This window comes from Dipteris shenzhenensis, chromosome 28 (assembly GCF_047967505.1).
Source record: "Dipteris shenzhenensis isolate YYH24624 ecotype China chromosome 28, Dip_SZ_1.0, whole genome shotgun sequence".
Classification (NCBI taxonomy): domain Eukaryota; kingdom Viridiplantae; phylum Streptophyta; class Polypodiopsida; order Gleicheniales; family Dipteridaceae; genus Dipteris; species Dipteris shenzhenensis.
The window spans coordinates 49,647,333-49,671,450 of record NC_141623.1 but is presented as its reverse complement, the minus strand read 5'-3'; the positions used below and the strand labels follow the sequence as shown (position 1 = coordinate 49,671,450).

Here is a 24,118-nt window from a genome sequence, read left to right as displayed (position 1 = left end):
GATGGTGCGTGCTGCACGGCGAAGAAAAGTGCTAGCTTGTCTTAGCGTGAATAGATGAATGATGAAAATCATTCATAAGGCCTGCCTAAGATCGAAAGAGACGATGAATTGGATGCCTGGCATGGAAAAGAGGATAGAAAGCTGAGAGAGAGATAGGGGGGGAGGGGAGACGAATTGGATGCGTAGCATGGAAAAGAGGGCGGAATGCTGAGAGAGAGAGAGAGAGAGAGAGAGTATAATTCCAAGGAAGAAGATAGAAAGTGAAAGTTGGACTGCACTAAAAGGAATTAATTTTCAAAGATCTAAATTCTACATTTTTCTCTTTCAAGCCCAAAAGATGCACTAAGGGCCTTAGCACACGGATGGGGCTAGCATGGGTTTAGGATGGGAATATTTTTGTCATCATTACTCCCATCCTACACTCTGAACGGGTTCCCCTTTTTTAGCGGTTCAAAAACATGGAAGGATGACATGTGTCCTTGTCCCCACAAGGTCTTCACCTCTTAAACAATGGGAATAGGATAGAAATATGCATGGGACCACTTGGGACCACCTTTTCCCAGTACCACCTTTTCCCACTCCCAAGTTATTACCCTATGAGGCCAACAAAACAAGTTGAATGATTTTGCCATTCATAAGGCCGGCCTTAAAGGTTACGTCTGTCTCTCTGTCGCGGATCTTTCTACCGATTACGTCAGTACGTTACGTGACAGAATTTTCGGTTACGTTCCTCCAGCAATCGTGATCTGTTTGGGTTACTGGTTCCGTGCCGGCGATCGCAATCTTGATTACTCGTGATTCTTTGAATTTAAATGCTCGCTTCAACGAGCACCTCGTTCCCGAGGCCGCCTCTCCTTCCGTCGACGCGCGCTCCTGTGATCTCGCAGCGCTACAGTCCTCGAACATGGGCTCCCTCCTCCTGCTCGCACTCTTTGCGTTGCTCGTTCCTCCATCCCAGGCCCTTCCCTCATCCCTCCAGCCTTCCTTGTACGTGTTCGGAGCTTCCATGGTCGACTCCGGTGAAAACGCCGTCGCCATGCCTCTCCGCTCCAGAGCAGAGTTTCCTCCTTACGGACTGGATTACTTCTCCAAGCCCATTGGGCGATGGAGCAACGGAAGAACTTTCATGGATCTTATCTGTGAGTGGGGAGCTTCTTGTCCACTCGGCTTAGTCCTTCCCTGAACTTCCATTTTCTGATGGGCTCTATGGTGCGATCATGCAGCTCAAGAACTAGGCTACGGTTTGTTGTCTCCCTTCCTTAAATCTTTAGGCTCGGATTTCAGCCATGGGGTGAACTTCGCGTCTAGCGGTTCCACTGCGCAAAACACGACGGCCGAAGGCGATGACAGCGGTGGCCTATTTTCGCTATTGGTCCAGGTCGAGCAGTTTCGGGAATTTCAAGGCTATTTACTATCTAGGCATCAAGGTAAAATCGGTACTTCTTAACTAGTCTCGCAATTAGCTGTAATGCGAAGCACACTGGTAGTATGCCAGCGTGATTAGGAATTGCGTAAGAATTGGCGATTCCTTGCATAGAAAAGAAGTCTATTTCGTTAGTTTGGAGTCTTTTTCTGGGGGGAGTGATATTCTGTTTCTGTTTCTGTTTCTGTTTCAATGCATGATGCCCATGTCTTTAGTTGTCATGTTTCTGGAGGGTAATAAGCAGTTGGTACTTTAATCCAATTTAGCAGGACTGGTGGTTTCCATATCCTGATGAGTTTGCACTTAATTTGTTCTCAAAGCAAACAGTCAAAGAAATACAGATGCTTACCAGAATTTGCTTGCCAAGGTTTTCTGCTTCACACTGCCCTTTGGATGTCGATGTCCTCTAATATATGACTCATCCGCTTAAGGCATTCGTGTGTGTACCTTGTAGACAGGACAGTAACAGTACGAATATGCTAAGGGTCTGTGGATATCAGTGTGGGAGAAATGCATGTACTTTTTCGGTTTGTTTATCCAATGTTGGCACATACGTAAAGCACTTTTAACAACTTGCGTTGTCAGAATCTCTGTGACGCTACGACAGGAATCTAAGCATTAAAACTGGAGGGATCTTGTCTTTCATTGTATAAATTTAGAGCCAAATGCCCCTAGGATGTCTGAAATTTAACAGCTAGGGATGGTTGACTTGACGTGGAGTTATATACTCATCATAATTTGCCTTTGTCTTTTTTTTTGGGTACATTTTTTATGCTTTCCCCTGGCCTGAAATACTTCTCTTTGTTGACCAAAGGGTCTCTGCAGAGATCTCAGCTGAAGCGACAATTTTCAGAATCTATTTATTTCATCGAGACAGCTCACAATGATTACCTCGAAGTTGCATTCAAGACAGCTGACTTTGACCCCCTGAATACAGTAATAGCTACAATATCTGCAATGCGAGAAGCTTTTCAGGTGAGTATGGTTGATTCTTATTGGTTCATTTTGGTGGGAGGGACGAGTTAAACATGTCATTCTTGATTCTTGCTCTCATTATTTACTAGACCAATTAAAATTCTTGTGGATTGCAGGCGTTATACAGTTCAGGGGCAAGGATTTTTCTGGTCATGAATGTCACACCACTTGGCTGTGCGCCATCTATATTAAGTAATCCTTATCGTACTACTAAAAGGGATGAATATGGATGCAAGGTTGACTATCTTGATCTTGTAAGCATGCATAATCAGCACCTCGAAGATCTTCTGGGGCAGTTGCGTGTGGAATTACCAACAGCAGAATGGATACTCTTCGACGCTTATAGCCTTATGTTGGATGGATACCACAATCCTTCAAAATATGGTACTTCTCAATCAGACCTTGCTTATTGTAATTTGATTCCTTTAAGATCATGTCTATTTTGATACATGTGTTTCATACTAGTTTTGAAGTCAAGATGACTAGCAATTCATTTGGAATTAGCAGGGATACAGTTGTGTAGTGTTGTCCATCTTCCCAATTCTTAAAGGGTATTAACGATTTTGAGAGAATTTCAGGAACCTTGAAGAATGTCTTTAGAGGACTGTGTAGCAGCAGCTGAGATGCAAGACATCTATTACAAACAGCACATGCATGTGTGTGTGTGTGTGTTGAGTGGGGTTCTCAATCAGTTTGGGAATGAATGCATAAACAAAAGCAAAGTTACCTACAAGCAACAAAAGAGGTTTAGATATTTAAGAGGGGACTAGGAATCAGGATTAGTGACAGAGAGCTATTGCTAAGTATGCATAAACTCTAGAACAAAGAAGCTCAATCAATGGACATATGCTTACTCTTTTTTAATGAGCAATTTCATGGTGACCCAAAGAGCAACCAACAGGTCCTTGATTAGCTCAATATGACATTTCAGATGGAGCCAATTGAAATTCCTTCTAATATGTTGCTTCTACAACATCATAGCATGCATCCAGCTAGAACTCTAATTCTTTATTTCAGGATGAAACACATAGCAGTCCCATTGGAGAACACGTATAGTGAGGAAAAATAGCCTTGGTTTATTGTTCTACTCATGGATGTGCAATATACTCTTCACAATCCCGTATCACATGTATATTTTTAGAGTATAGATCTACTTGTGATTTAGCAACTACTAGCTAGCTAACAAATGGTGCGATATTTCATACATAGGAGGACACATATAAAGAGAATCACTCCTAATTTATTGTTCTGCTCATGGGCACGTAATATTTCTTGTCACAAACCCTTTATCGCAGAAAAATTTTAAAGTTTAGATCTACCGTGATATGGCAATGACTAGCAAGTTAATGAATGGTGTGAAGGATATAGTTTGATATTACATATCTATTTTTGGATCAATATACCACCCTTCAGGTTCTAGGTGAGTCCTTAGTTGCTTAACATGCAGTGCCCCATATGAAGAGAAGGCAATGATTGTGGACTTCAAGTGCAGGATGCTGTTCCAAAAGATCAGCCAAGTGCTAAAGGCTATCTCAGCCAAGTAGGCTGAAAGCTGAAGATAAATGACTACAATCCTCCTAGGCGCCTAACAGAGGCTTTTGTTGGAATGAGAAAGTGAGGCCACAATTCTGTCATGTGATATTTCTCGTCACAAACCCTTAATCGCAGACAAATTTCTAAAGTTTAGATCCACTTATGATATGGCAACGACTAGCAATTTAATGAATGGTGTGAAGGATATAGTTTGATCTTACATATATATTTTTTGGTTTAATGTTTTGCCCCTTGGGTTCTAGCCTCTAGGTTGGTCCTTAGTTTCTCAACATGCTGTGCCCCATATGAAGAGAGGGCAACGATTCTGGACAGCAAGTGCAGGGTGCTGTTCCAAAAGATCAGCCACGTGCTAAAGGCTATCTCAGCCAAGTAGGCCGAAAGCTGAAGATAGATGATTACAACTCCTCGTGGGCACCTAACAGAGGCTTTGGTTGGAATGAGCCTATTTTGCCTTCTGCAGATGATCATGTGATATTTCTCTTCACAAACCCTTTATCGCAGACAAATTTTTAAAGTTTAGATCTACTTGTGATATGGCAACAACGAGCAAGTTAATGAATGGTGTGAAGAATATAGTTTGATATTACATATCTACTTTTGGATCAATTTGGGTTCTGGGTCAGTCCTTAGTTGCTTAATATGCAATGCCCCATATGAAGTGGACTGCAAGTGCAGGATCCTTAGTTGCTTAACATGCAGTGCCCCATATGAAGAGAGGGCAACGATTCTCGACTGCAAGTGCAGGGTGCTGTTCCAAAAGATCAGCCAAGTGCTAAAGGCTATCTCAGCCAAGTAGGCTGAAAGCTGAAGATAGATGACTATAACTCCTCGTGGGCACCTAACAGAGGCTTTGGTTGGAATGAGAGTGAGGCCACAAGCCTATTTGGCCTTCTACAGATGATCATGTGATATTTCTCCTCACAAACCGGTTATCGCAGACAAATTTTTAAAGTTAAGATCTACTTGTGATATGGCAACAACGAGCAAGTTAATGAATGGTGTGAAGATTATAGTTTGATATTACATATCTACTTTTTGGATCATTGTTTCACCCTTCAGGTTCTAGGTCAGTCCTTAGTTGCTTAATATGCAATGCCCCATATGAAGAGAAGGCAATGATTGTGGACTGCAAGTGCAGGATGGTGTTCCAAAAGATCAGCCACGTGCTAAAGGCTATCTCAGCCAAGTAGGCTGAAAGCTGAAGCTACTTATGGGCGCCTAACAGAGGCTTTGATTGGAATGAGAGAGTGAGGCCACAAGAATATTTGGCCTTCTGCAGGCGTTCATGGCCCCCCCCCCCCTTCTCCTCCTGCCCCCTTTTCTCTGTGCTGGAGATGAGATCAACCATATCATAAGGTTGGATTACTCCAGCTTTATACATCTTGGACTGGGAGGGACTAGGAGTTTCCCACCAAGATCCAGTTCTATCACCCCACTACTTGGAGGACAGCCAAGTCTCACGTGCATCGAGGATTGCCAATGGGCAGATGTGGGTCTCGTCCCATTAGCTGAGGATCAAGCACGGACGAAGCACATAAACATAGAGAGCAACAGATTTGCATTTTGAGGGCGGTGGATACAAAGGCGCATTTCCTATGCATCTGTCCAGTCTACTATGAGATCTGCGGATGATACCTCTGCCTTTTCCAAGAGGGGCACGGTTTTGGGACACTCTTGACTCATCCACTTTCATGAATAGGTTTGTGTTGGTCTCTATTTGATTGAGATGCGATAACACAGAGATTAGGTGACGGCAGCACTAGAGATAGATTGGGCATAGCGACATGTTACTGACTTCTAGACATTCGAGTCAGTCCTAGGGCACAATCGAATGGAAGATGAGGAATTAGTTGATACAAGGATAGAGTGGATCAACGAGAAGAGACGAGGTGGAGCCATAGAGCCAGATGCACAGAGACCACGCATGATACACCAGGTCCATCTTTACTTAGATCTCCGAGTGGATCCCCAAAGTTGAGGCGTCACTCCCCATATGGCCCACCGGATACAGAGATCATGATGACCTCGCCCCACACTACAGTGAGAAACAGTCTGGCAAAGACAAATATGAGACATCTTTGCATCCCATCAGAGAGTTGCCATGGAACCAGGATGATAGATGGTTTTTGATCACATATATTGTCATTTCAGGATTTCTTGATTTGTGTACTCAGTCTTTTGACTTTATAGTACTTTACTATAGTGCTCAGCAAGGGCCTTAGCGAGCCCTTTGCCTTAGCCTATAGTAGCTTGCATAAGTTACTCTTGCTCCCAAAGATGTTAATATATCTTTCTTTCTATGTGTGTGCGTGCCCGTGCACCATGTGTAGGAGATGGAGTCAAAGTACAAGGCAACAAGCACCAGGGAGCAGAGGCTTGGAACGAGAGACACGCTATACTTGCTAGTGGCTCGAGGCGTAGATTAGGCTCGAGGATCTTCCCTCCATGTTTACCAGACCGGAGACATGGTTGATTGGTTTTATTGTGGGAATTGTCGAACATGGGGCCACAACTAGGAGACCATACACACCGATCATCACGAGCAAGCTATCATAGGTTTTATGCCACCGGAACCTTTTACATCATCGGGATCTCCCATAGGCTCAGCCCCTTTGCCTGCATCCACAGGACCATCACAGTGATGCCATACCATAGCTTCCATCCTCTCCATTGACTCATACGTTTGATGTACTAGTGTTTCTATGTTACTTTTGCATTTGTCTTGGGTGTAGGTGCCTGCTTAGATGCTCCACACATTCGGCTCATTGTATTTGGTCTTTTTAAGTCTCATAGACCCTTCAGTCTCTCTCTCTCTCTCTCTCTCTCTCATAGAGCAGCAGGATGGGACCACCGCACTACAAGGCACTGAGGTAGACCGAGCGCAGAGATAGGTCCCGGATTTCTATGCATTTGACTCAGCTTCAAGGCACTCTAGGGTAGAGGAGGAGGAGCTAGCCGACATGAGAGATGTATGGATCGGTGGAGAGAGCCGACACAACATTGCTAGACGAGGGACACAGAGACGGTACATGACGCGATAGACGACTAGAGCACACACGATTGAGGTTCGACCTATTTCAACTCTCCTCAGAGGAGATCGACCGAGGCGAGGCGTCACCCTTGACATAGCCCATCGGACCCAGAGATTGAGGAGACCACACTCTCCACCACCACGGGAGACAGCTTGACAAGTGCAGATATGTGAGCTCTTTGCATCTCATCGGAGACCCACCATGGAGCCGGTTCATGCACTTGGACTCTAGCTCTGAGCACTTGATATTTTCATGCCACCCTCATGCTATTTTGCTACTTTTTTGTTATTTTGTACTAGTATAGCATTTTAGTACTTAGCAAGGGACTTAGTGAGCCCTTTGCCCCGGCCCACAGTGGTTTGTATGAGTTACTTGATTCCGTACTTTGTCCCATAGGTCCGCGAGGCCTCTTGCGAATCTCTCTCTCTCTCTCTCTCTCTCTCTCTCTATAGTACAGTGGACTACTTGATGCGCTCCCAAGCCTTTGTGTTGCAAGTGCATTACTTTATTGTCCCCCCTCCTCAACTCAGCAACCACTCCTACCTAGCATATAGTGTCTCGACCGCCATGTCAGCCATAGGGACCCTCGTCTCCCCACCTGTTTGCAGATACACTTTGACCATACTCTCGATGTGGGCTGCATGAGCCACCTATCTCATGAGCTATTCACCCTCCTTGGAGATGATGTGGACCTTGCCCATGCCTCAGACACTCTCATATCAATGTTTCAGGATGCCACTGCCAGATCCTTCCCTCATTTACCTTTGCTAGACACAGATGAGGCCATGGCTATGGTGGAAATGGGGAGAACAAGGAAGACATGGGGTATAGGTAACACATGACCCAGCTGGGAAGATGCCTTAGAACCCTTGGTTTGATGATGAGTGTCAAGAGATGAGATTTCACATCATCGTGAGCAGGGTTTGGGACACCTGACAACGGCCAAGGCACAGCGGATCTCATGTCGCCCGACACCGCAAGAGGCAAGCTTTCCTCTTGCATAGGATGGATGAGGTGATTTGATCCTTTTGAGGAGACTATTGCATGGGGTCTTCTCTCTAAGGGGAAGCTACCTATTTACATCATAGATTCAAGTGTCTAGCACACTTATGCGACATCGCTCTATGACATCGATCCATGCACCACTTACATTGTCCTCCCTAGTACCTACCCAGCCACCACATCCATTTGTTCTTCGCACAGAATGTGTGAGCTGCATCACGTCAACTCCCACATCCAAAGAGCCCAGGACCATGAGGGGCTGTGGACTGAGCACTTTGCACATTGACAGGAGGTCTGGGTCCCGATCCTAGTGCAGAGGATCAAGTGTGATGTGCGTCACGGCTTCCCCTTGCTTGGAGTACCACCATCATTGTGCCGATACACAAAGCAGCATGGTATCCCGGGACACTAGGAATTACTGTACTCTCATGATTGGTCACACATTGGCCAAGATTTATGGATCAGTACTAGAGAGAGAGATCAGCTCCTACATAAAGACACACGAACAATGGGTGTTGGGGCAAGCTGGATTCTGGAGAAAGCATTCGACTCTTGGCCATATCTTTACTATACGGGCCATGATCGAGGAGGTGAGATCGAGATCCCATAAAGTCTATCTCGCTTTATAGACTTTCGGAAGGCCTTTGGCACAATCTCAAGATCCCACATGATTAAATGGCTTCAGGAGATGCAAACTCTAGGAGACATAATTTGGGGGTAGTCAGTCAGAGGGAGAGTATGTGCCCGTAGAGACCTTTCAGATTGGGCTGAGAGCACGATCAAAGTGAAGCAAGGATTTTCTTCTCAACGACATTGTTTGGGCTCTACATTGACACGACCTCCATTGATTGCCTAGGAGGTGAGGGATCGTTGCTTGCTGATTTGATGATACATATACTCCTATCCTCTTCAGCAGTAGGATTACATAGACATTTGGAGGCCCTAGAGGTGTTTTGCAGAGAGAGAGACTTGATAGTTAACCTTGGCAAGACCAAGGTTATAATTTTCAATACCCATGGGCAATACTTCATCCAAATAGCCTCACTTGCCGAGGGGAGCCAGTGGAGATCGTGCAAGCTCATTGGACACCTGAGTTATCTAATGCATTGCATATCTTAAAGAAACATGTCTTTGAAAGACCAATTCTTAGAAAGCCAAAGTGGGACATCATTTTTCATATTCATGTGGATGCTTTTGGATATGTAATTGGAATTATTTTGGCATAACCAGATGGGAAGCTGGATTATCCAATTTATTGTGCAAGCAGACTAATGACAAAACCCAAATGCGACTACCTAGTACTACTGAGCAGAAAGCTCTTGGTATGGTATACAATGTCCAAAAATTTAGACATTATTTATTGGCCAATCAGTAGTTCATATTTTATGTAGATCATCAAGCTTTATTATATCACATCAACAAAACTGTGATTCAAGGCAGGTTGGTGAGATGGATGTTGTTGCTTCAAGAATTCAAATTTTGCATTGTGCATAAACTCGGTAAGTCACATGCAAGAGCTAATTGTTTGTCTCGGTTGCCATCTCAAGCAAATGAGACATGCGTTGGCAGTGAGCTACCGGAGGCCAATCTCTTTGCAGTCGATTTCACTCAAACAGAGTATGATGAGATGGTCCACTATCTATCTCAGAGAACATTTCCTCAACATATGTCCAAGAGCTAATTGTTTGTCTCGGTTGTCATCTGAAGCAAATGCAACAGGTGTTGCACAGAGCTACCAGATGCGAATCTCTTTCTAGTCGATTTCACTGAAACAGAGTATGATGAGATGCTCCAACATATGTCCAAGGGCAAGCACAGGCAATAGTTATTAAGGCTTGGAAATAGAGCTTAATATGTGGGTAATTGTATTGACATGGTGTTGATGGTCTACTTCAATAGTGGGTATTATCACACGCACGAGCTATGGTACTTACTGAAGCTCGTAAAGGGCTGTTTGGATGCCATTTTGCAAGCAAATTAGACAATTTCGTGTTTCATCACATCGACTTCGCATGGAGAGTGGGTGAGCTGAGGGAGTACCCTGGGAGAGTTCCATCTACGCCTTGTGTGATCGACAGGAGATCGAGTCAGAGGAGCACTTCATCTTCAGATGCCCTCTATGATAGCCGCCAGTGTTCTATCTGTGACCTCATGCCAATGCAGCCCCACCCACCCGGCCCATCATGATCTCCCCTTTTGGGGCGTCTGTATCTGAGAGATATGACCAGACTCGGCATTGGATCTGATTTGACATGATGATGATGATGATGATGTCATGAATTTTATTTAGCATGGGTGATCGTTTACTAGCTTCACCCTTTCAGCTTATCATATTAGGTTTCTCACAGTCTCATAGACCCATCGGTCTTCCCAAGACTTTCATAAACTTTCTTTCTTTCTTTCTTTCTCATAGGCTTGTGAGGCCTTCTGATGATGTTAATCTCTCTCTCTCTCTCTCTCTCTCTCTCTCTCTCAGGGTAGCAAGAGAGAGAGAGAGAGAGAGAGAGAGAGAGAGAGAGATTAACGTCCACAGAAGACCTCGCAGGTCTATGGGACAAAAAAACACCAAAATCATCAACATCAGTTAGAGACTCATAACTTCACGGATCAAGGCTTGTCCATCTCTATATACTGCCCATTTTCCATCTTTGCGTGCATCCTTCACTTTAGTAAGCTCAACATTCCTTTGTTTGAGCTGATTCGGGGTAAGCTCCTCAGATATCCATACCCGTGTGCCTTTCAATTTGTTTGTTTGTCAGAGAATCTTGACTCTACCTGCCCTCTTTGTGAACTCAACTTGTACTTGTGTTCCCTTCTGAGAGATCCAATTGATGTCAGTGTCATCCCATTCTATCTGTGGTATCTCCTTCTTGAGACTTGTGATATTCTCTTCTACTGTGTATCCCTCCGTAAAATTATCATCTATTAATGTCTATGACATTCCCAAGGGTCTATGAGACTGAAAAGAAACCAGTTACAATGAAAACTAAGGGTGGGACCACTACAAATGAGCTCCTCTACACCAAGGTTGATGCTTGTGACTAGAAATAAAAATAGTACATTGCTCTATCACTGTAAGAGAAACCCACAAAGGGGGAGCAAACACCAAGGACAATCCTCTGGTCATCTATCAATCGGTCACCGGGACCAACATGATTGGATGACTGAGGAGACTGTCTGATAGTGGCTTAGGATCTGGCGAGGGCTGGCGTCGAGAGAGAACATGAGTGATAGAATGTTGTTGTCGTTCAGCCTGTTTGGGTCCATCCCTCCTCCTCTATAGTCTTCGCGATATGGCCCGCTGTTTGACAAGTTCTATGGTCACTCCAGTGGTCTATCTCCCCAATGTCGAAGAGAGTGGAATATATCTATGGCTCTCATGTGAGTTTTCACTCGGGGTTGGAGCATGCAAGTCGTGTCATTAGGCTCTCTCCTGCATCTGATCTCCTACTGTCCCTGGCTCGGATCAGCAGAGAAAAAATCCCATGATTGTGCTCTGATTGGGCTCGGCCGGTCCTCTGGTGCTCTCCTCTATGTCCATATGAGCTGATCTCTATGTCTCTAGGCCTCGAGAAGGAAAATAGCCACCCTCTGTTGATCCTACTGTCTTAGAAAACTTATGTATTACAACAGTTATGGATTGAGTGTCTCCACATCTACCTTGGTGCCTTAGCGGATTTGACGTCTTAAATGATTGCAATGCCTTCACGACATACTGCCCACTTGCCATTCTTTCGAGCTTCTTGTACTTTTTGAAGTTCATTAGCCTTCATCTTAAGCCGTTGAGGAGTTAGGTCTGCTGGTACCCATTTTTGGGTGCCTTTTAAGGCTTTTGTTTGGTGAAGGATTGCTAACCTATCCTCTCGTGTCTTGAACGCGATGATGGATGATTTTGTGGTGTGTGTTGGAATGCCTCAACTAATGCAGTGTCCCAAGTGATCATGGGCATGGCGTTCGCTATACTCTCAAGGCATTGTTCAAATGGTGAAAGAACTTTGAAGTCCTCGCTTCACCAATTCTCCCGCAAACCCCCAATCCGCACATGAAGTGCAAGTTTTTCCCTAGCTTTTTCTTCCTTAAATGCCAAATCCACATGTTTATCGAGTTTGGATCTCACCTCATGCGAAATCAGATTATCAAGCTTAGAAATAACATGTGAAGGGGGATCACTCATACACTGGTGTACGGCTTCCTGAATGCGTTCTTGGCTAGATTGCTTCTCTAGTTGGGTCTTCAATTGAGAGAGAGAGAGAGAGAGAGAGAGAGAGAGAGAGAGAGAGATTCTATCAACGTCCATGGGAGACCAAAGGTCAATGGGACAATAGAGAATCCATCTAGTACATCAGCTTATGGAGGGCACATGGATGAGGGCAGCTCCCTGAGAGTGCATAAAGCAACTCCATTTATTTAGAGTACCTAGATTATGTCCTAGAAAAAAGCATACATCATTTTAAGACTGAGTGTCTTTTGGTTTTGATTTAAACTCCTTAAGAATTGCTATTCCTCCACGGTACACTGCCCATCTACCATGTTTCCTGGCAGCCTTATTTTTGGCTAATTCCGTTGCTTTATCTTTCAGCTAATCCCTTGTGAGTTCCTCGTCTATCCGTAGCTTAGTACCTTTCAGTTGTAAAATTGTCGTAAAATCTCGAGCTGTAAATCTGGTGAATTAAACTTAAGGACAGCATGACCTTTACTCTCGGCAATAAAGACTGTTCTAGCTTCACCATCACTATCAGAATTGTTAGGCTTGTCATCCTCGTCAGCTGTCCAATCAATGTTGTCGGGCATGGCTGCTTTGACATTTGCTAAGGTATCACTGAATGAGTCCTCCTCCTTGTACCATCCTTTTGGGAGTCCCCCATTTTGAGTGCATTATCCCGTTTGGCTTCATGTTCCTTGATCTCCTGCTGAATATCAACTTTGTTGACCTTTGGTCAAACTCCACAATGAGCTCCTGTTTGGCTTTTTGTATTTCATTATGAACTAAATCCTTGACTGTGGAGAGTAGCTGGGGGGTAGGGGGGGAAGCCTTACAAGACTTCACAACCTCATCAATCACGTCCTGTTTGCCATGCCCTTCTAGAACTTGAAGTCAACCTTTACTTCTGCCAACTCCAGCCTTAACACTTTGACTGTTTGCTGCAAATAATAAATCTGTTCATATTGCCCAATGATAGGTCACCTTGAACCTGCTTGTTGGTAGTGGCGTGCAAACGGAGAGGGTGTCATGGCTGTCACTGTCGCATATTATGCCTTGGTTGAGGTTGCTGGCGTTGAGGGGGATTTCGAGGGAAGAGTTGGCCATTCCATGCTGGCCATATCTGAGTATCCCCAAAGCTGAAGCTAACCCCCAGACTAGGCTTGGGGTGACGTGGAACTATAGAAGACTAACGAACGAAATGACGAACCCTAATTGACGAACTGGTTCAGATTGGTTAGGATTGAACTGAAGTGGCGGCGCAAACCCTAATTGGGTCGAACTGAGATGGAGTGGAGGTGAGTTGTGAGGCGAGCTGCTGCTGCTGCTGTTAGACGGCGATGATAAAAGGAAAGAGGGAAGATAGGGAGAGTGGAAAAAAAGTGAAAGATAAGCTCAGAAGACTATTAGTTCTTTTTCAAGAGATTCAATGCCCATTCACATCTTCACAAAACTCTAGATGCAAGATACATTCAAGGAGATCCTCCCCATCTATCAGAGTTATTCCTACCCATTCTTCTTCTATTACTCGGAGAAGCAACGACCATTAATTTCCATGAACCTCACTAAACAATACCTCAATCTGGAAACCATGAAAAAGAACTCCAAGCACCTCTGAGTCTAACTCCAAAGACAGAATCATATTCAACTTCAAAATTCAAGTACTTATGAAACACAAACTGAAGCAAGGGCAAGAAGGATCAGAAACAGTGCGGGCTCCAAGTGTTGAGCTTATGCACCGAGCTCCAGAGCATGTATCCTTGTACAAGAAACCAAGACAAACCCCCCCACAAAACTGACTGATTTTAGATATACAAAAAACAGAAAATCCACGACTCAGGATGCACAGGTCATTGATGATCTTCAGATCTGCACCACTGCCAAAAAAACCCTCTACACCGTTCAGTAACAAGTCAACCATGTATAGCCACAAATATACAGCTCGTAGTGATCGTTATCACTTCGTGTCTGCCCAAGATCCCAACCACGAACCAAATTTAGAGCTCCACAAAACAGGTCGCACGTAGTCTATGCAGGCTTTTCTCCAAGACAGAACTGCCTTGTTCAGTGTGTGTGAATTAGCTTATCCATGCATATATGCAGCCATTAAGAGTCTCGTTCATGCTCACGAACCAATACCAGCCTGCGCACTAACAATGAGCACCCCTGGGCAATATAATTTGTCCAAAAAAAACTGTGCTAGACTCCACGTGACAGCATACAAACTGACACAGCAACATTAGGGATGAATAGCATCCTCCCACAATTCATTTAGAAAACAGCGCCGCACTGATCTGCAGCAAGCATCTTCCCTCTCAACGACAACGATCGAAGAGCAATGGTCTCTCATAGACAAGCTCCATTCGTCACCTCATCAAGCAAGGGAATGCTTCAGCCTCTCTCTGACGACCTTTGCTATCACCTACGAGCCTCAAACTCGTATTTCCATTCTCCGCATCCCATTCATGGAGCCCCTTGTCAAGAGTCACGAACAATCCTTCCAGCAAGCTCCCATCAATCAGCTCCTAGCCGCCACCTCGCCTCCAGAAACTCTCCGTTGAGTCTCACGACGCCAAGTAGTGCATGGGCATGTTACTTCCCAAACGATCCAGCTACCTCAAGATTTCTTTATGCGACACGATTAGTTGAGGATCCGAGATTCTTCATTTGCCAATTTCATCCACATGCATGCAGCTCCTTTTGGACCTTAGTGTTTGCCACGATCACCCAGGTAATGATTTGCTTTAGCCCCCTCCACTTTCAAAAGAATTTCAATATCTAATGCCAGGGCTTTTTTCCGCTTTGAACCTACTAGCACCTAACTTTGCCAAAGCCTTCATTCAACACTTTAAACATGAATTTACTCACATATCCTCAACCAATGCTCACAACAAGGGCTAGAAAATGCCCCAACCCATTACATGCATGGAAACATGACCCTTAACAAAGGTGATCATCACCCATAACATTACAAACATGAGAAATAGGACAATAATTAGGAACACATGCCATCCCATCACCACACATACGAAATTGGATACCATGCTCTGGATTACCCTGGTGCAATCGCACTGCGTTTTCATCATATCCCAAGAGTCCCTGCAAAAGCATTTACAATGTCAAAGAAAGTATTTACATCAGTATAGAGTCTTTTGATGAGAGTGTCCATAAACTCAAAACTACCACCCACTAGCTATGTGCATAGCTATGTGCCTACCCTCCCGTATAAACAGTGCTCAAAAACTTACTACAGATTTTAGCTTATCAGCGACTTGGAGCTGCTTAGTGATGAAGTGTTTGAGCACCAAGCGATGATTTCCTGAACAAATGGTGAACTCGGATGGGATTAGCGACGAGCGACGGCGATCAGCGAGGAGCAGACGACGAACGATGACGAGCAACGGGATCAACGACGAGCGGACGATGGGAGACGGCGAGCAGACGTTGGGAGACCCATAGGGCATTAAAAAACTTGTGGATGTGCAAAGCGTCATCAATCTTGTACAACATGTTGATAACTTAATATCAGGTGGAGGGTGATCCGGTAGATAAAGGTCTTAAAAAAATGGCCAATGGGAAAGCACCAGACACTCTACATTTTCATACTGAGATGATCAAGTGGACAAAGGATTATACAAGAGGGTGCTTAGCCCAGTTGCTTAATGATGCAATTAAACATGGTTTCCCACCAGACTGGCAAGATAATTGGATAAAACCCATCTTTAAATTGAGGGTACTAATGGAAGAAAGCAGGCTAAGAGGACAGCCCCTTTTTTGTTGCTTTATTGATTTTACAAAAGCATTTGACACTGTCCCCAGGAACCATTTATGGGAAAGATTGGTGCATTTAGAAGTGCCTGATCATCTGAGAATGGCAATCTTCAGAATGTATGAGAAAGTAGCATGCCAACTAAAAGGGAATAATGGGCTGTCAGCCACATTTTATAGTAACATGGGAGTCAAACAAGGCTGCCCATTATCCCCAACATTGTTTGGTCTATGCATAGACAAGCTGGAAGAGTTAATTCATATGATGCTACAGGGAGAGCAGCCAACGAGTCCCCAAATATGTGGATATACCATTCTACTATTGCTTTATGTAGATGATGTGGTCTTCTTCTCTTACACAGCAGAGAATATGCAGCGGATGATGCACACCCTCCATAAATTTTGCATGGAGAGTGGTCTAACAGTTAATGTCAATAAGACCAAAATGATGGTAATAAAGACAATACAGCCAGCCAACATCCCAAGCATTATGTATGATAAGAAGGAAATCGAGAGGGTGCAAACTTTCAAATACTTGGGGATAGATGTACCATCTAACCATAGATGGGGAGATTGTGTTCAGAGGAGGATTGATGCAGGATGGGGTAAGTACTACCGCTTTGAAAATGACTGCAGAAAGAATGACACCACGAGATGGGATATTAGGCATGTGCTATTTGATGCGTATGTCATTCAAACAGTGCTTTACGGTGTGGAGGTATGGGGAGGCAGCATTTCAGCATCAAAATGGAATGACATTGAGAAATTGCAGAAGTCATTTCTCAAAAAGCATTTAGGAATTAAATCCACCACACCATACTCAATCATGCTTCTTGAAACTGGTTGCAGACCCATTGAGCTGAGAGCACTGGAAAGAGTCTTCAAATATATAAAGAGGATTCAAGATATGCAAGCACATAGGCTACCAAAGAGAGCATGGGAGGCAAGCAAGAGACCTCAAAAAACAAACAAGAGCAAGATGCTATCATCTGGATGGGGGTATGACATTAAAGGCTGGTTCCAAAGATGGTAAGTTGCTTCTTACCTAGATGCAATGCCAAGGGAAGAGGAGAAAAGGACATTTTCTACAGCCCTTTTAGAAGTACTACACAGTAAATGGCAATCAGCGAAGAAAAGGACCAAATATGAATATTATTGTGAGAATATCAACCCCAACTATTGGACCACATACTCTCAGAAAGAGAACAAAGCACACAAATATATATGCACACCTCTCTCTCTCAAGGCAAGAAGAAGCATCGCAATCATCCGAACTCGATCACACTCCCTAGAAGTGGAGAAAAAAGCATGGGAAGGAGTATCAAGGGAACAAAGACTCTGCCAGCTATGCAACTTAGATGAAGTGGAAAATGAGGCACATGTTCTTTTGACATGTCTGTGATATGAGCATCTAAGAGAAGATTTCAGCAATGTCACGCAGCATCACAACAGTTTGGAGAGCTTGCTTTCCCATCCTCACCTCGCAGCCTTGGGCAATTACATTACCAAGGTCCTTGCATACCGTGACCAATGTATTACACAGGTAGCAACATGCTAGCTGTCCACTCCACCCTTCTTCAAAGAAGGAGACTTTTTGTGACATTCCATTGGGTCCCATGGGTCGATTTCAGGCCCCCAGAGGACGATAATAATAGTTTCTTTCTTTCTTTCTTTCTCTCTCTCTCTCTCTCTCTCTCTCTCTCTCTCTCTCTCTCTTCTTGACACCTTCAGATAGACTTTGGGGGTGAGCCTTGGTGTTCTAATTAGGCCTTTGTGCAATAGATCCTCAATTTGTTTTTCTACCACCTCTATTTCTATCCTACATGCTCCATACATGCCTTGGCTTCTGTTTCTTACATCCAAAACAATTGCCCTTCTTAATGAGTCTCTTATTTTCTTCATTAGTCATAGAAGGGAATGGCACCCATACGGGACGTGATTGGCTGTTCACATTCCATACAAGAGCTTTGCGCTTCCCCTTATTATTCTTGAACTGATTTAGTTTTCCTATAGGTTGGTGTGTTGTTGTTCTTGGATGTGACCCACAATCGTTATTGAAGGGTATATGAGGATTCAACTCCCTTTCAGCCAGTTCAGTGAGGTCTCTACGAGTGGTTGGATTGAACATTTCAATCTCATGGGCTTAGGGTTGCTAAATATATTTGTCTTCTATCTTCCTCACTCTTTTCGGGTAACTCTAAAGAGAGTTTTCAAAACTTGTATGTAAATTCGGCATTACTCTTTAGTCGAGTTGCATAAACCTTTCACAATAGAAGGTCAAGTTCTCTTCATGCCTCGGTGGCATGAAGGTGGCTCGCTGTCGCCCATCTGTAGCTCTCTCACCCCTCTCCCCTCCTTCTCGCCCACTTTCTTCCCCCTGGCTGTTCTGCCCCTGCCCCCGTCCTGCGCCTCGTCCCTCCTGCCATTCCCCCTGCCTTCTTCAGCCTTTGCTCCATCTCCCTGCCCTGTGTACATTTGCAACGCCCCCCCTGCTTGCTGTCCCGGCCTGATCGCTTCACAACCAGGTTGTGGGGTTTTTTCTGCACCCTATGTGCCTGCCAGCAGTTCTTGAAGAGAGGCTGCTGCTTCATTGGGGGTTGGGTTCTTTTCTGGGGCTCTGCTGGTTGCACACTAGCAGGGCTGGTCAGCAGCTGTTGGGGTATCTGAAGCAGGACCCTTTTCCTGCTCAAGCACCCCTTGGTCTGAGCTCTTTTACAAGAAGCAGTCCCCAAAGAGGAAACATGCAATTACAAGGAAGCAGTCCCCAAAGAGGAAACATGCAATCAGAAGATTTCATTGTAAGACAAGTAAACAAAGTAATCTATCTGACGAACAGATGGGCGATCATAAAAAGATTGCTTGAGTGACATCCGGAAATAGTGAAACTTCAAACACACTATGATTTCTGTCTTTCCATAGAGTCCAGCATACCAGTATCGAACCCAAGTGAAAAAAAGATCAAACTCATGCCTTCGTGGCTGAATACCGAAGAGCCAAAAAAGCTTGCCAAAGCAAGCAGTAGGAAACCGGGCTCAAAGATGCTATTGAAGAAAAAGAAGAAAGTCACGAGTCAGAGGGCAATACTAGAAAAGATGGAGAGCAAGGATTCCCTTAGAGCCTGACAACTGTGACAAATAGCAGGAGCAATATGTCAACGTGCCAAGAGTTGGCCAAAGGGAATAACCCCAAGCATCACTTGCCATACAAAAACTTGTTGATGAAAGAGGAAGTTTGCAGCACCAAAGCTGCTGCAATCTTTTATGCCACCATTTGGTATTACGATTGATAGATGAAAGCTGATTTCCAATGTGAAATCCAAGGAACAGGCATCAGGATCTTGTACAAACTGGCCACAGTGACATCAGCCAGCCGTAAGGGATGAGTGGAAAAACCCTAGCGGTGTAGAGTATCCCAGAAAATTCCAGTGTTGGTACTGGGAAAAAGAGTGAAGCATCTGGGAAAGATAGTGCCGAAGGGGTTGATCATACATTCCTAACCCATACTGCCTGGCTACCAATGGAAAGGATAATAAAGTAGCATCAACAGGAAGCACATCACCCACCAACTGAATCCCTTTGGATGAAATAAATAAGAACACACACACACACACACACACACACACACACACACACATTTTTAGTGAAAACTTTGAATGCTTTATATTACAAGATGGATTTCTTAGAAAACTGGTAAGCTGAAAGATTACATCAAGAGAAAATCTCGGTGTAGGACAAATATACATCATGATCTATGCAACGAGTTTGCAGACAATCGAAGAGCGGATTGCTGCAAAGAACGACGGAAGAAAACAAAAGCAAAAAAAACTGGATCACCAAAGACTCTGTTGTTTTGTATCTTTCCAGAGCGTCCAGAGTGCCCAATAGTGAACCTAGGTAAAGAACAACTCAAAATCCAGCCATCGAGGACATATTCCAAACAGCCAGAAAAGCTTGCCTCAGGAAATCGCAGTCTCAATCTCTGCTGAAGGATGCCCAAGAAGCTCTGTGTCTCAAGACGTGCCAAAAAATATGAGATACAGAATCCCTCGGAGCTAAACACCTACGACAAATAGCTGGGCTTGCGCACGCACGCATGCACATTGGTAGAGCAGAGTCTCATTTTCCTTGATCCACACCTAGTGTTCTTCATGCCATGGTGTCAGGGGCTCATAGTGGACGGCGGATCACGTGCCATGCTTCTTAGTAACGCTTCATTTATTGTTGCTCTCGAAGGATTACCACTCCATCTTGTTCTCCATCGAAGGCTCCTTTGGCATAGTACATAACTTTCCACCCACCATAGCAGCGTCGGTTCTTACAGATGACGTGATTTCATGATTTAGGGTGATTGTAGAGTGTCCAGAGACCCTGCTAGAGGAGATCTACTCAATGGGGGGGGGGAGCTTTGGTAGAGGGTCAAGGTTTCTGAAACAGGCCTTCATTAAATTAAAGGGCAGTAGACTACAAATAACCAGCCAACACTGTTTCTTCAGCAATTCAGCAAATATACGCTTGTGCCCTTGTACCAAGACAAAGACACAGATTAGCCCCAAACCTTGGCGCTCCTTTCGGTATTTCTTCAATTAAGTGAAAGATCTTGAATCCAAGCTATACAAAGGATACAATTTCTCTTGTACTTGGGACATTCCATGACCCGTTAGGCATCCTAGCCCAAAGCATAACGTTTGCAATCCTTTGCTCTGAGCATTCATGGCAAAAAGCATCCACTTCCAATGCACCTAGCCCCTTCGAGATTGTCCTTGCATCAACCAGAGCACTCAAGGCAAGTCCATTCTTTCCCATGCTGTCCTAGCATCAATCCATTGGCATAGAAGACTTGAACACAACCCTGAGCTATTACTAGTAGTCCACCGGACCATCCTCTCCCCAAATCTGTCCCTAGTTGACACGACCCCAACACTCTTGAAACCTTTGACCTGCAAGCAAACACTAGAACACACCAAACGTGAGGAATTTGAGCAGGCTGCTTACCACCCAACCATGACACCTATGGGATATGATCGTGATTCAAGAGATGTCCCCTCCGAGCCACGAGCTGAGCTACTGGTACAAACTCCCAACCAGATCCTGACCAGCCTGGTGTCCCATACCACCAGGTGGTGCCTAGAGGCCTTGGATCTGCTGGGCCTTGGGCTATGCGAAGATGCAGGCGCGCATCCGCGACTCAATCCAGGATCAGACCTAGCACAAGGGAACTATACTTGCTCCCATCAGCTCTTTGAAAACTAAACCTTTGGGACTCTTATATAGACTCAGGCCTATAAATGCACCAAAAGTAGCCTATCTGATTCGTACCCTTGCCACTCAACTCGAGAATCAAGCCTGCCTAGCCCTAAGTCTCCCCATGCTACTTGAGCTAGTCTTATGTACCCCAGTACACGTCAGATACGAATCCGTGCACATGACATACTTCCCCTCCTCTAAGAACTCTCTCCTAAGCTCGCTAGAAAACCCGGGAATGTCCTCTGGAGGTTATAATGTCTCCCATGTTGCATCCTCGTCAGCATGATCCTTCCACTTGATCTTGTATCTCGTGATAGTTTTATTCCGAATCTGTCTTTGACAAAATTCAAGAATACTCTCAGGTTCGTGTGGAATAAAAGTCACATTTGTAACTTCTATTATTTCTTGAGGAGAAACAAGTTGATCATCCGCACGCAATAACTCTTTTAGTCTACTGACATGAAAAACTTGATGTACTTTAACATCAAGAGGCAATTCTAGTTTATATGCAACTGATCTAATTCCTTTAATAATCTTGAATGAACCGTAGCATCTGGGGGATAATTTTAGAACCAAACCAGTACTTAGGCTCTTGGATTCCTTGGGAATACGTAAATATACCATTGTCCCTTCAGAGTACTCTTTGGGTGAACGATGTCTATTAGCATAAAATCTATTCTGATCTTGGGCAGTTCCGATAAACTCTTTGGCAAACTAGAACATTTCTTGCATGTCTTGCAAGAATGTTCTTGTAGCATCATTTTGAAGTCCCTTGAACCCAACCATAACTGGTGACTTAGGTTGAAAACCGTAAATAAGCATAAAAGGACTATAACGTGTACTTGAATGCTTTGCACTTTTATAAGCAAATCCGATAATGGGGAGGTAATCTTCCCATGAAGATTGTCTCTTAGAAACATATACACGAAGCATATCTTCAACCAATTGGTTAACCTTCTCTGTACTGCCACCGGATTGTGCATGATCTGAGAAACTCATACTTAGAGAAGTTTCCAACTTCTCAAAAACAAGTGTCCAAAAGTTACTTGTAAACTTAGAGTCCCTGTCATTGACTATGTCAAAAGGCAAACCATATAGCTTACCTTCAGAAGAAATCTTGTGTTCTAAGTAAAAGATCTCCTTCACAAAGAAGTCACATTTACTCATCTTGACATAGAGCTTATGTTGTCTTAAAATAACTAACACAATCTGGAGGTGTCCAATGTGATCTTCTAGCGATCAACTATATACCAAGATGTCATCTAAGAACACGACAATGAATTTGCCCAAATAATCTTTGAACAAATCGTTCATTGCGAGAGCATTGGTCAAACCAAAAGGTAATACGAGAAACTCGTAGTGGCCATATCTAGTACGGAAAGCGGTTTTATCTATGTGTTTAGCATAGATACGAATTTTGTGGTAACTCGTACGCAAATTAATCTTAATGAAGTACTTCGCTCCAGCCAATCGGTCTATCAAATTATCCAAACGAGGAAGAGGGTATTTACTCTTAATTGTCACTCTATTAAAGCGTTTATAATCTACACACATTCTCCACGAACCATCTTTCTTCTTTCTTAAGAGAATAGGTGCATCCCAAGGTGATTTACTTGGGCGAATATAACCCATATTTAGATATGTAGTTATGAAGCTAACTCATCCTCCTCGAGTTGACTCATCCTATAAGGTGGAATACTAATAGGTTGAGCCCTAGATACTAAATATATGCGATGATCTACTACTTGTTTTGGAGGTAAATCTTTCGAAAATTGTGTTGGAAATACATCCATGAAATCATCTAACAATGTTCTCAATTCATGATGTTCAAATATGCTTAAGTCATTTTTGTTATTAACAGATATAACAAATGAAGAAAGCGGAATCAGAACACATTGATACACATCATAAGTGTTTATTATATTTTGAAGCTGCATTACAGATACAATAGGTCCCTGAGAAGAAGGAATATTATCACATTGAATGCAAAATTAAGTGTCCTCATCCAAAAAAGAGAGTGTAAGATCTTTCCATCCAATCCGAATATCGTGGGTTTTAAACCACTCTATTCCGACTAGCAAGTCCACATGTTCCAAGTGCATGACATAGCATGTAAGAGCAGTTGTTTAGTCTTGAATTCAGATAGAAAGTTCGTTGGCCTTACAATCCCAAAATTGCTTCCTTATTGAAGCTGCACCTTGTAGGTGTGATTGCTAGGTATCGTGGACAATCCCATCCTCTGTACAAGTTTATAGTTCACAAAATTGTGAGAGCTGCTTGGGTCAAAGAGAATGTGAACTCTTTGGTCCCTTCTCCATAAGCTCGAAAAAGGTCATGGGGTCCAAATTACGAATTATTAAAAGTGCAATTGCAAGAAAGTTGACAGGTAACGACATTTATATGAATAGTTCTCATTGATGCTTGGTTAGCTCCCTTAGCTTTGGTTTCTTGGCCTACATGGAGCTTTGGTCTTGGCGCTTGCATCTGGTTCTTGCGCTTAGGATAATCATTCTGAGTGTGGCCCCGCTCCTCACAAATAAAACTTCTTTCTTTCTTTAGCTTAAGGTTGCGTAGGAAACGGACTCTACCATTCTTCGTCTAAGTGTTGGAGGCGTTGTCAACTGACTTTGACTCCCACTCCCTTGTACCAGTCGTTGACTGGAAGAACTTCCTCTTATTCTACCCACTCGTGTCGGCAGTAGTGGTTCCCTTTGCACTGGCCATAGTAGCATCATCGATGCGCGCATAGTTCATGGCCTCTTGCAAAGTGATACATTTGAAGCTTATACGAGTTAGGCAAACCATCCACAAAGAAGCCCAATTAGTTGATGAGGTCCATGTTTGTAGCTTTGGTCTGCAGATCATGAAACTTTTGAATATAAACTTCAAAAGTCAAATTCAGCTTGGAGATATAGAGGGC

The 24,118-nt window shown here is 43.8% G+C and overlaps 1 protein-coding gene across 2 annotated transcripts in view; it reads left to right on the top strand.

The window, feature by feature from the left end:
- Positions 1 to 654: 654 nt before the first annotated feature.
- LOC147883675 (GDSL esterase/lipase ENOD8-like) overlaps positions 655 to 24,118 on the top strand; it is a 29,986-nt gene continuing 6,522 nt past the window's right edge. Inside the window, exons 1-5 of one of the 2 annotated variants that reach the window (XM_087399833.1) lie at positions 657 to 1,139; positions 1,224 to 1,427; positions 2,238 to 2,398; positions 2,515 to 2,782; positions 2,977 to 3,254. In XM_087399833.1, coding sequence (XP_087255959.1) covers positions 905 to 1,139; positions 1,224 to 1,427; positions 2,238 to 2,398; positions 2,515 to 2,782; positions 2,977 to 3,020 — 912 coding nt within the window. In that variant the 5' untranslated portion in view covers positions 657 to 904 and the 3' untranslated portion in view covers positions 3,021 to 3,254. Of the gene's footprint in view, positions 1,140 to 1,223; positions 1,428 to 2,237; positions 2,399 to 2,514; positions 2,783 to 2,976; positions 3,255 to 24,118 lie in introns of those variants that run through there. The other variant, XM_087399832.1, reaches the window with a different exon arrangement.